The following is a 12,267-nucleotide window of genomic DNA, read 5'->3' as shown; positions in this document are numbered from 1 at the left end:
ATATACATTCATCTCACTGTCTTTATCTATTATTAAATGCAATCATTGGTTCACACTACCAGGTCCTGGCCACATCAGGGATCATGACCTCCACCTCCTTTGCATTGTCGTTCGGTGGGAACCCTCTTCACTGCAACTGTGAGTTACTGTGGCTGCGAAGGCTGAACAGGGAGGACGACCTGGAGACATGTGCTTCACCCCAACACCTCTCTGGCCGATACTTCTGGTCCATCCCTGAGGAGGAGTTTCTCTGCGAACCTCCACTCATCACCAGATACTCCCATGAGATGAGGGTGCTTGAAGGACAGAGAGTCACACTCAGGTATCTTTATCAGTTCCTTAACTGAGCTACAGAAAAATAGTGTAAATACATGCAAAAATGTAAAGATAAACAGAGTTTCCTCATTATCTTGTAACCGCTCTGCACTCTGCCCCAATTTGACGAACACACAAACACACATACACTCTGTTTTGATTCTTTAGTTGTGCATTACATTTACAAGGTGCTGAAGAATACCTGAAATGCTCGACTGTTCGATGAAGCACAAGAGAGGGACATCACGCTTACATTTTAAGGAGGATGACGCTAAATCAAAAACAGGTCTGAGAGATGATGATTACTTCATTTGCATATATATTGGTCACACGCTTCCAATTATGATAGATGTTATGTTTTCAGGTATGGAATTAGGAGAAGAATAAGGAGGCAAAGGAAATCAATGAGATGCTATTATTCTCTTTCCTTTATTTTGTTTTGTCTCCAGCTCTATATATTAGATATTAGTAGAGATTATCAGAGGGTCACCACCCCTTACATTTCTCATCTTGAGCAGCATCCATTTTAATCTTAGGTGTAGAGCTGCTGGAGGGCACAGGTACGACACTCCACCATCTTTTTTCTAAATAAGGAAACAGAATATTCACACTTTGCATTATTCAGTGAAAATTCATTTACATCTTGTAAGTGCTTGGAGATAGAATGATCACTAAAGCATATGTCATGCAAGTGAGACAATAAAGAAAAGTTGTCATATTGACACTCAGGGGGTGTTGATTGATTCATGGCATCAACTCATGCATTGAATAACATGCAAGAAAATATTCCACCTCAAAATTTGCCAGGTGCTGATTGTGGTAGCCTTTGAGCAGAGCAATGAATTTAATTATTTTTTCTAAATTACTTTTTCTCAGTCAACTGTTATAGTAAAATAGAAAAGGCAGTCAAACATGTTTTATTTTTTTGGAAAAGCTAAAAAGGTAAAAGTTTACGATGATGTAATTTTAGTTAACCCACCTTGGGCTAGCTAACAGGTTGGCTTCTACTAACGCTAGCCTGCTAACTTGCATTGATAATGTGTGGTCCCTGATGAACTGGTTATGCTAAAACACAGCTGTAAAAAGTTGTAAACAGTAGCAAGTGAATACAGCATGTCGATTCTTTTCAGCAACAGTTTGCTTTATGAGTCAGTACGGCACCTGTACCCTGAAACTCCAGTCCAAAGAGAAATCACAGTTAAGTACTACCACCTACTGACATAAAAGAGCATAACAGGACATAACAATGTTTACATTGTTTCAATGTTATTAAACTATTCTAAAAGTCTGATAAACATTTGATCTTGTGGTCAGAAATAGCTAAATTACAGCTGACTAATGTATGTAAACTTGCCACTGTGGGAACACTGGTTACTGGTACTTAAATAAGCACCACAGCACCCCTGATTTTACTGCATTCAACTGCAAAAAGCCAGGAAAATGTAGTGGTACATGGTTAGGTGTTGACGATACATGTTTTTATCAGGTAATGATAGTTTCCACAGCCTTTGTTTACCATTTCATCATTGAATACTAGGAAATACCTCTGGAATGCTTGACTGCTTTCATTTGTCCCCTACAAAAATTTGGAGCTCACATTACTGCATAACAAACATCATTGCCCACATTTAAAAACAATGCGTAGGGTGGGATCCTACACAAAAGTCCCCTGACAAAATTATTAGCATTTCTTAAGTTCATATTCATTCATTTTTCATAGCACTTCATTGTAATTACAACGAATGAAAAGGGTCACAATGACCATGACACTTCTGTGCTTTATGTTTGATTGCTTTTAATTTTGATGACTTAAAGTTACTTTTTTACTGCTACCATTTCAATTCAGTCATGCACCTATACAAAAGATCACAATAAGAAAATGTCACTATTTAACGTAAACAATTCATGTTCCTTTTTGTACAGTCTGTGTTTAAGGCCTAATGGTTTGTCATTAAACTGATTCCTGACCTTTATCGGTATCTCTACATGACTGAATCGCATGAACATTTATGAACATTGGTTGGTCTTGTGTACTTACATGATAAATAATTGAGAGCTGTAATTATTAGTTGAGTAATCAAAGTCAGTTAAAAAAATAATGAGCAACTATTCTGACCATCTATTTCTCATTGAATTTTATTTAATTTTGTGTTATGTTATTTTATTTTATTCTATTTTATTTTATCTCATTTATTTATTTATTTTTGCTAATTTTTTAACTTTCCCGAGTATCTTTAGGTTTAGGGACTGCTGGTCTGGCAAAACAAATCATTTTTAAGATGTTACCAAGGAACTTGTGATGGGCATCTTTCTGATATTCTATTAGCCAGTATTCTAGTAAGTGATGAAAATAAAAGTTAGTTGCTGCCCTAAACTGATTATTCATCCAGCGATTTGAAGCCCAAAACTACAAATAACTATACTTATAATTATTTACAAGATATATCTGGTAACTGAGAAAAAAATGTAAATAAAGTGTAAGTTGTTCCTACATCTTTATATAGAGCAAAAATGCTACCCATTATTCTCTGGCCTCTCTTCCTCTTCAGCTGTCCGAGTAAGTACTGGTAAGAATTATTTTGGGACCCAGTACATACATACGACCCCGTTACTCTGTAATGCAAAGCATACTCTAACTTAAATTAATGTGCCCTGTCGACATACTAGATAAGAGCCGGACTCTTTCCCCTCCCACTTCAGTCCCAGATGAAGGTGGGGGGAATCCAGTTACCAACATGAAGCAAAGCTTTGTTTCCACTGTACAGCTGACCCCATTCTGTCCTGTTTCTAATATGTTCCACTCTGCTGGTTTCCTCTCTGTGAAGGTGTAAGGCAAGAGGTGACCCAGAGCCAGCCATCCACTGGATCTCTCCTGAGGGCAAACTGGTCTCTAACTCCTCCAGAACGTTGGTCTACAACAACGGGACACTGGACATCCTTATCAGTACGGTGAAAGACACTGGCTCCTTCACCTGCATCTCCTCCAACCCTGCAGGCGAAGCCCACCAAACAGTAGACCTAGCGATTATAAAACTCCCCCACATCTCCAACAACACCAACAACATCCAGGAGCCTGACCCGGGATCGTCCGACATTTCCACGTCGACCCGAGGCGGAGCCAACGGGAGCAACGTGACGGGCGACGTGAAGGGCGGGGTGGATAAAAGGGTGGTGACAGCTGAGGCCACGTCATCCACAGCGCTGATCAAGTTCAACTTCCAGAGGAATATTCCAGGCATTAGGATGTTCCAGATACAGTACAACGGGAGCCAAGATGACTCGCTGGTTTACAGGTAAGACTGACAGAATCACTGCATCACCGCCACGTCCATCACGCTCGAGTCAGACGGTTTACGCAATGGAAACTGAACCGTGATATGGCTAATGTGGAGGTAGAGAATTACCTTAGTCTGGGCTGTATAGATTAGATTACAGTAGATTAGATGCAACTTTAATGATCCTGTTGGGATCCTGTCGCTAGGAGACCCTATGTGTGTTACCAGGGCACTATAAGGGCCAGTGATGTTCACAGGACAGTGAGTAGTAGTGAGTCCCTGCGATCCACAGGTGCTCATTTAGGTGGGTCCCAGGGAAACTGAGTGGGTCCTCAATAAAATGTGTTTTGTGACAAATTGAACTGAATTAAACTCATGTTTGATGATTATAGGCCAATAATGGTGATATTGATGTATGTTGAAATTTGAACAAATAAAATCCCAAATCTGAAAACTTCTGAAAATCCGTAGACTGTAAATGTATATATATATACATTTACAGTCTGTATACAAAACATTAGGTAACATAAGAGTCTTTGCAAAAAAATTTTGATTGACGATAATGTAGATAATGTAGAAGTCTGACAATATGGACGATAAAATTCCTTAGGGTGTCTGAGGAAGACTGAAAAAAGTTCTGGAGAAAGCTAGGCATGTGTGACATGCACATATTTATACATGAATACACAAGCCCGGTTAATATTATAAATTGATATAAGTTGATATTTTCTCAAGGGGGAAAATACTGTATTAACTTGGTAGTTCAGTATTTTGAAAAATATGCTTTTTTTCTCTCTTTGTGAGAAGAGTTTTCATGTGTTACTTCCACTCATTGAGACTATGAGAAAAACAGGGTCTCTTAAAGAAAATGGCAGCAGCCACTGACAGTACTTTCCTAACTCGGCACATTCCCCAGACAGTAAAGCATCATTGGGTCATCATCAACATGAGTCAGTAAAGTATCCACTGCCACCCCAGAAGTTGAGTCATAAGATAACAGGAAAGTCTGTCATGATATCCTACATATTTATGAATTCAGGTACATTTTATGGGCCTAAAAATATATGGTTATTGTCTACCAGCGGTCCCCTGGGAGCTGCGGGCCATGCTGCAGCCACAGAGCTTCAGAGAGATGGGGATAAGAGCAGGAGGATGGGCAGGTGTCAGATCTGTGCAGAGCTGGGGAACAAAAACACATCACCGACAGTATGATAATAACGTCCAAATTGCAAGATTCAGATTCAGACTCAGACTTTCTACAACATCGGAAACACTTAAATAAAATTAAATAATTAAATAAGTTTTCACATGACGCCACTGAATGATTTCGACACAGACTTGTTCACAATGTAGCATTGTCAGGGAAAATAATAGGGTGTGCCGCCTGCACCCATCAAGGGTGCATTAAGTGTGTCCTGTGCATCAGGGACGCAGGACGCATACCTTGCAACATCATTGTAGGGCACTACAATGCTTTGATTATATAAATGAAAGATGAGCAGAGCACATATGACAGATATAAAAGGCATAAAACGCTGTTAAACTGGCTCAAATGTGCAAATTATTCAATATGAGTTAAACTTTTATAGCTTCATAAACATCATAAATGTGTTGTCAAAAACAGAACTGCGGAAATGTTGAAGACGAGCTTTGTTTTTATCAGAGCATATGTAGAGACCATTTGTCATGGCTTATTGCATTACAGCACAGACGGATAGTTCACATCAGGATGCGTCAGACCAACACGGAGATGAAACCGGGATGGACAGCAAAGACGTCAGACAAGCTGCGATGTGAGAAAGTTCATGATCCTCGGTGAAACTGGGCACAATAACGCAGCTCACTCTATCCAGCTGACTCACCAGGACGGCCTTGACAGCGAGAGCCGTGCTAGTCCTTCTTGACTTTTGCCGTTTGCTCAGGATTAAACAGATTACATCGATCTCGCAGGGAATGATTGTTATTTGAGCTAAATATTTACTCTGGTGAAATGGGGGAGAGGGAATTAACAAATACACAGAGCTTTCGTAGGGAGATCTGCCAGTATTATCTGCCTTTCATATCGCTGCTAATCCCTATATATACTTCATCAGTACGCATCATCATCAAGAGCCAGGGGAGCGTTGAGATTGACCGTCTGGGTCATGATGATGACAGTGCTCCAGGTTGTTATGAAATTTTCTCACCACGAGCTATGAATTTGTGATCCTTGATCTCTTACAGTCTGTATCTCTGCGCCGACACCAATATATGATTACCAAACACACAGCATTTGCAGAAGAATCTGCGAGTATCTGCCTTGCATATTATTCCTAATCTCTGTACATAATTCATCAGCACTTAACCCCATTCAGAGAACACATCATGGAGAGACGGCGCCGATGGGATTTATAGCTGTCTGTCTTGCAAAGATAGCGTCAACGCTTTTTCACATCAAGATAGCTCCTTTCCCTCTCTATCCCTCTCTTCCTCTGCTCCACTCTCTTTTATTCCTAGAAGCGCACCAAAGCCTTTGTGCATTTGTAGGATTGTCGTCCTACAAAAGGCTGCGTTTGTACTTTTAGCCCAAGACTTTAAAATACTTGTTGGACATATTACACTGGAGAGAGCACGGCGGCCACAAAAACAAACAGCTTCCTGCGGGGGCATGGAGGAGGAGTGATTAGACAGCCTTTCACCACCCACCTCGATCCTTCCCCACTCCGTCACGTCATTCAAAGTCTTTCTTTCTTTCTACCTTTTCATCCTCCTCTCTTCCTCTTTTTTTCCCCAACATTAAGCGCTGGAGCCATATGTGTTTCTCTGTGTTATTTTGTAGCTCTCTTGTCTTTAGATAGCAGATTGATTTCCATTCAGCACCTCTGCTGGCACAAAGCAGCAACCCATTGATTCTGTTTTTTCATTACGCAAACAGAGAGAAGAAAGAGGAGAGGGATGGAGAGAGAGAAAGGGAGTGCAAAAGAGGGAGAGCGGGAAAAGACGAGTGGAAAGCAGGAGAGCGACATAGGAGAGAGATGGCGAGAGTAACAAGGAAACCAGATGACAGGGAAGACTGGTCCTATTGTCACAGACAGGACACTTACTTTTCAGGTTCAATGAGAGCTTATTGATTTGCCACACATTGACATTTCTGCGCTTTACTCCCCACCTGCTCCACATAATACTCCAGAGTGTAGCTGTATGTTTCCCTCACACTGTGTGTTTAGCTCTCTGCGTAAACAGACGGATAAGTGAGCAATAGTTTAAAGCTTTTACAGGCACATCCTCCCGGTTATGTTAACCTCCTTGACATGCAATATGCTGCATGTCTGAAATGGAATAGTTGTAACACTTGATTCTGTATTGATCCCTGCAGGGAAACCCCGCCCACCACTCCCTCCACTGGGAGGTCAGGGTCAGCTTCAGAGCAGTCATCCTGGAGCTGACAGGGTTTCAGTGTCTTGCTTGAGGACACTTGAGACAGGCAGATGTTTACTGATACAGTACTGTTTAAACGGCAGTCCTCTCAGGAAGTATTGTATTCTTATTCTGGAGGCGGGCCAACTGCCCAGTCGGTCACACAGTAAACTCATGGCTATTCTGTTTCTATCCACCATGTAAATAATCAGTTTCTTCATATAGTGATGAGTACTTTCCTTGTGATAATTATCAAAAGTGAAGAAATGCTTAACACTGAATCATTTTTTTTATCAAAAGGTGAGTGTAACAGCTCAGTAGTTGTCGAGGGTCGAGGTCTTGACGAGTCCAGAATGGCAGAGGTGGAACCAAGTTGTTGTTTTTTCATGTCACAATTAGGTCTCAAGTCTTTGCACTGAAGTCCCAAGCCAAGACTGGCAAGTCTCAAATCATGTCCCAAGTCCTTAACTTTGAGTTTTGAGTCCTGAACAAGTAATTATGCCCTCTTCAACAAATGTAATGCCATTTTCACAACAGAGTGAATATATATTAAATTTCCATAAAACATGAATGCATTTTAAGATTTGTATTTAACTGTTAAAGTATGTTTGTAAGAACAAGTGTGACTGAAAATAATGCTGACACTGCACTTTCATAACATATTAGCTCCATTAAACACAACAGAATGAGTTTTGTATGTTTCTTTCCTGTCTTGTTGGATATAACTCATCTCATATTGGAAAAATATAGCTAACTGTCTCTACCCCAATGGGCTTTGGGGATGGTGTTTTCAAGTCAAAAGGCTCACATACAAGTGAGGTCACAAGTCATTGGTGTTAAAGTCCAAGTCAAGTCGCTAGGCTTTTTTGATTTTGTTTAGTTGAGTCCGAAGTCATCAAATTTGTGACTCAAGTCTGACTCGAGTCCAAGTTATGTGACTCCAGTCTACACCTCTTGGACTGAGGTGATTTTTTCCAAGATCAAGTCGGACCTGATAATTTTTTAAAATATATGTTCCTGACCCAACTGCATGTCCGAGTGGGGAGACAGACACAAGATACAGTCTAGGTTCTACAGTATTTTATGGACCCGACAAACCTGTCAGTTAAAATCATGAAAAATGCAGCTACACTGCTAAGAACATTTTTCATGTCAGATACAAGAAACTGTGATCCATCTCCCTGTATATACTGTTTAATAATGTTTCAAATGTCTATTTTTATTTTATTTTGTTGTTGTGATGTGAGTTGCCATAATGGCTTAATTTCCACTGCTCAGGGATTGATGAAGTTCCTGAGTTTGCCATATTAGTGCTTATCACGGGTCTTTTTTTATCCACTTGGGTAGTACACATAATAATACACAGACCCTCAACCCTGCAGTAATAGATTGGAACCTGACCCGGATCAGATTGATCATACTAAAACATGGACCCAAACCTGTACAGGTCCTGGGTCAGATCCTAGAGTCTAGGTAGACTCGTAAAGACCTCTGGTCTGCTGAACAGAGCATCCCAGTAAGCTTATTTTAAGAGTGTCAGTCTTAGAAGCCAACGTTAGCTCAGGCAGCTACAGCACAGAAAACTGTAGCGTTAGCACATTGCTGTCTCAAGTGTCATCAGTCAGATTCCAAACCACTGTAAATAATTGACAGCAGTTTGTCGTATCATAACTGGCCAACAATGCATATGTTTTTAATACTGTAAATATGAGCTAAATTAAATGTCATATTGAAAACTACTCAGATTTATTTAGAAGTTGACTTTTATCTGAGTGACTTGAATTCTGGGAGGACTGAATATGAACTGATGCACACCAATCTTGTTTACAACAATGGTCTGTGACTTGATTTTTAGAAAATAATCGCAAGTAAAATCTCAATTGCAATTACTTTCCTTTAATTGTTCAGCTGGAGATTTAGTTTTTCTGCATCATTTGGTAACATTTTGACAAGGTAAATTTTAAATTGGCTTCCTCTCAGGACATTTGTTTTGCACAAAACTCACTGCTCAGCCTTCCACTCAAGGAAAAGTTAAATTGCAGTTTTAAGACTTATTCTGGGGACTCTGCGAGATAACCTTTCTGTCAACCCATAATTGAGACCAATTAAGATGGTTTAGTTTTTCCTTGATTCACTCATCCAGAGCACTGCAATTCTCTATTTATTGTTCCTCACATTGTAGGGACATACATGCATAGGCTTTAGCAATCACTTGTGTTACATGGCTAGCAAAATAAATGTTTTTTGCTTCTCATCCATTCACAGAGCAATGTTAAACACTGGTAGTCTATTTGTCTCCTTTCTTTTCCTTGCTAAATGCAAGCTGAAAGGAACTAAATTGAGTCATCCACACAGCCCTTATCAAAGCCATAGCTGTTAACCCCTTATTTCAGGGTCAGGTCAAGGGAAGGCTGATGTCGTCAAAATGATGTGCTGACCTTTTACACCTGACCTACCATGGCAGAAGCGGCTCATGCAGTCTTTGGCCTTTACACCTCACTGCTTTTATTGAACAATTCACAGCCATGTCGATGATGATAATAAAACTCACAGCCAGCTTCGACATGGACGACCATAAAACTGACACAAAGTACAATGTGCTCTTATTCAGATGTGGAGACAATTATCACACTTAATTAAGGGTTTGGCTGAATGGAGGCCATTCTGGGATTATGGAAAGAATGAATTCACAAATTATAGGATGAATAGATGCATAGATTAAACAATGATGATGGAAAAATGTTAAAGATATGTGTACCTTGAACACAGAAGTATAGATAGACAACATACTGCTTTCAGAAAAGGCATTTAACATAACATTGATGTGTATTCATTATTCTTTGATCCATGAGGAGCCATTAATAAGGTACCAATATTTGGGTTGTGCCTTTATTTTGACCTTATAGTCACAAGTAAAACTTTTTTTTTTCTTGTGACCCCTAATTTAAAGCAGTATCCTTATCATAGGTTGCCAATCAGTGAATTGTTCTCATATGGTTTTACTAGGGGAGAACAAGAAGTGCTGTATTTTACAAAAATGAAGTAAACTTTTTTAAAGTGTTAAAACACCACAGACCTAAATTATTTCATATTTTTGACTTTTTCAACCTCTTTTATTCATCTTGTGACCCTTGTGAGAGTCCTGTCCCATGTTGCTCACCACTGGTCCATATGGCATTTCAAAGTCCTACCCACACTGACAAAAATCTAATCCTGGAGAAGAAATTATGAAGCCTTTATTTAGTTATGCTTTAACTGGCCTTAAAGTTTTCACATTTAAACATTGTGCATCTAAAACATGGAATCGTGGATGCTCTTAAAGCTGTGCTGACAGGCGAATATGCAATAATATTATTACTGTAAGAGTAAAAATATGAATTAAAAAAAATATATAAAGGATACAAGCACAAAGAAAAATGTTTTGAATACATGTAACATAAGAATAACATACTAGAGTGTATATTAGCCTTTATTTCACCAACTTGGTCACACTCCTATCAAATACCATTACCTGGTCAGTGTTAGTGTCTGCATACCATACCAACTCATGGAGGTACCCTTTATTGGCAATACGAGATGCTTGGGCTGCAACATTTTTTGACATTCCAAGCAACTGCACGAGCATAAACAGTAAGACAGTCCACATAGGGTGGGCGGACAGGAAGGTGGATGGCTTTCACCTGAGAGCCTGCTATTTATGTTCCATATGAAACAAAAAGTCAGTCGAATTATTTTAACATAGTGTGCTAGTCTGTGTAGCATATTACACTAGTGATGTATATTGCATGACATGTGATGTATGTCACGTGATGTTACTTTATGTAAGTAATAAATGTTCCTATTTTAGGGCAAACTATGATGGGGTTTTTTCTAAACCGAAGTCTAAACCTAAGAAAGTAAACCTAACATTTTTGGAGGTTTATTTTAAAAAGAGACTGCATGTACTTAAACGCAGAAACTGTACATTTCCTGTGAAAAACATAAGTTTATTTTCAAAAGACACAATGGTCGACACAAGGATAAACTGATATGGCATCCCTGACTGTCCAAAACTGATGCTGCAGGGGTACCTAGGGCATCATAGTATGAAGCGTAGGACCACTGACCAGGGGAGTTTGGAGTGAGAATGTGTCCCACAGGGCTCCTACAGAGTGTATAAGAAGTATGATGGAATTTGATTTTAGTAGCTTCCAGGTTTGACAAGGTATGAAATATAGGAAAAATATTTGTTGCCATTCCAAAATATGAAATTCAGAATTTCCAAAAAATGAATGGATAATACATGCAGAGTGTTTTTCATGGCATTTGGAGGAGCCAGCACAGCCAAAATATTTACCACTGTGTGAGAGTGCCAGCCAGAGCAAGCTTGATATCGTCAAAAGCAGGGCAAAAAGTGAGGCTGCGACTGAACTCATCCTCCTACACAGAACTGCCTCCAAGCCTAGCTCTTCCTCAAGAGCCGTATAACTGTTCCACATCCAAGCATCCATAACCAAAGTAGTTTGAAAGAAAATGCCGCAAGACCTTTGCATTGCATAAATACATAGCACCACAAATGAAAATATTAGGTTGTCTGAACATTTATGAGTTATGCAGTGATTTAGTAATCAAATAAAAATAAACGCTCTTTTGAAACCAAACCTTTATGGCTGTGTACATTGTCGGTTTCATGGACAGAGGCTAAACAGACGTCATGACAATTAAATTATTCAACTTTTTCCAACTCATTTTTGGTTCTTATTTATAAAAGAGACTAAAAAATATGGGGGAACAATAATATAATATTATTTATTCAATATGTTAAGGGAAAATAATACAAGTGTAAATAGGGCTGGTTAGTTTATGACAGTTTGGGCAGATTTGAACTTCTCTTGGTTACAATATTATGGCAATTATTTGGCATCATCACCATCATATATAGTCAAAATGTAAAATACATGTTAACATTTGGATTTTATAAACCAGGTATTTACATGATAAACCTCTAGCTTTTTGTTCTAAAATGTCAAGTGAGGTCTGAAAAATCCACCAAGAGGTCTGGAAATCAGATTCCATAAAAGTATGGAATACTGAAATGGAAAATGTGTACAAATCTTGATTTGACCATCATCATCAATGATAGTTGTGGCTCTGGCTGAGATATGTTCTCCCTTGGCCAGAGGACCCTGACAACAAGAGCAAATCCCATTTTTGAATTCATCTTGTTTCTACAAGCAACCAAGATTGCAGAGATGAAGACTGCTGGGAGCAGACTGTTTCATAAGCAATGAGAACTTTGGCA

At 39.2% G+C, this 12,267-nt stretch overlaps 1 protein-coding gene across 1 annotated transcript in view; it reads left to right on the top strand.

Moving 5' to 3' along the window:
• Positions 1-12,267, top strand: part of lrfn5a (leucine rich repeat and fibronectin type III domain containing 5a) — a 178,727-nt gene that overhangs the window by 146,726 nt on the left and 19,734 nt on the right. The window contains exons 7-8 of the mRNA XM_033643523.2: positions 63-322; positions 3,141-3,608. Of these exons, the coding sequence (XP_033499414.1) occupies positions 63-322; positions 3,141-3,608 (728 nt within the window). The remainder of the gene's footprint in view (positions 1-62; positions 323-3,140; positions 3,609-12,267) is intronic.

The sequence above is a fragment of the Epinephelus lanceolatus genome, chromosome 15 (assembly GCF_041903045.1).
Source record: "Epinephelus lanceolatus isolate andai-2023 chromosome 15, ASM4190304v1, whole genome shotgun sequence".
In the NCBI taxonomy this organism is placed as follows: Eukaryota; Metazoa; Chordata; class Actinopteri; order Perciformes; family Serranidae; genus Epinephelus; species Epinephelus lanceolatus.
The sequence above is the reverse complement of the archived record's forward strand: the minus strand, read 5'-3'. Positions and strand labels throughout refer to the sequence as shown.